At 30.8% G+C, this 639-nt stretch overlaps 1 protein-coding gene across 1 annotated transcript in view; it reads right to left on the reverse strand.

Annotated features, from left to right (window-relative positions):
- LOC106463631 (rho GTPase-activating protein 18-like) overlaps positions 1–639 on the reverse strand; it is a 37,142-nt gene that overhangs the window by 22,811 nt on the left and 13,692 nt on the right. Inside the window, exon 6 of the mRNA XM_022391170.1 lies at positions 461–626. Within this exon, the coding sequence (XP_022246878.1) occupies positions 461–626 (166 nt within the window). The remainder of the gene's footprint in view (positions 1–460; positions 627–639) is intronic.

Raw genomic sequence — 639 nt, forward strand, 5'->3', positions numbered from 1 at the left:
TAAAGGTTGTTAAGTTTAAAGTGACTGTGAAAATTCTGTGTATTACAAAAAGTTGTATCGAGGAAGAATAAGCTATTTTAATCACGAAAATACTTGTATTGCTGAAGTTCCTCGGAAAGAATTTTACCGAAAATTATCAAACAAGCAGATACGTAACTTAGGTATAAAAATAATTATCAGTTTGTCTAAGTTGTAGGAATGAAAATGCATTAACTGGCAGGAATAACAACAATCAGTAGTTGTTCTATATGTTTATTAGTTTTGCCCATATACTGCACTTGAATCATTAGAAAGTTTTGTGTAAATACCTTCTCCTTTGCTGATAAGTTATATTAAGTATAAGTGTGTTCTTTGTTTGTCATATCTTGCATAACCTAGAAACAGAAGAGATATGAGATACGAACATTCATGGAAACAGTTAGTAAAAATTAACTTGTGTGTTATACACATTTATTCTTACCTTTTATTTTTATTTTTGTAGGTTTCTTTCGTGTATAAGTTAACCCTAATGAATCAAACAAAGTGGTCAGTTCAATGAGGGCCAAATGTCGAATTTTAACAAGATCTTCTTTCCCAAGATCCGCAGGATAAGTGATTCCATGTTTCTCGTCTATCTGTTCCACTTCCTTGAATAAATAT

The sequence above is a fragment of the Limulus polyphemus genome, unplaced genomic scaffold (genome assembly GCF_000517525.1).
Source record: "Limulus polyphemus unplaced genomic scaffold, Limulus_polyphemus-2.1.2 Scaffold1449, whole genome shotgun sequence".
NCBI classification, from domain to species: domain Eukaryota; kingdom Metazoa; phylum Arthropoda; class Merostomata; order Xiphosura; family Limulidae; genus Limulus; species Limulus polyphemus.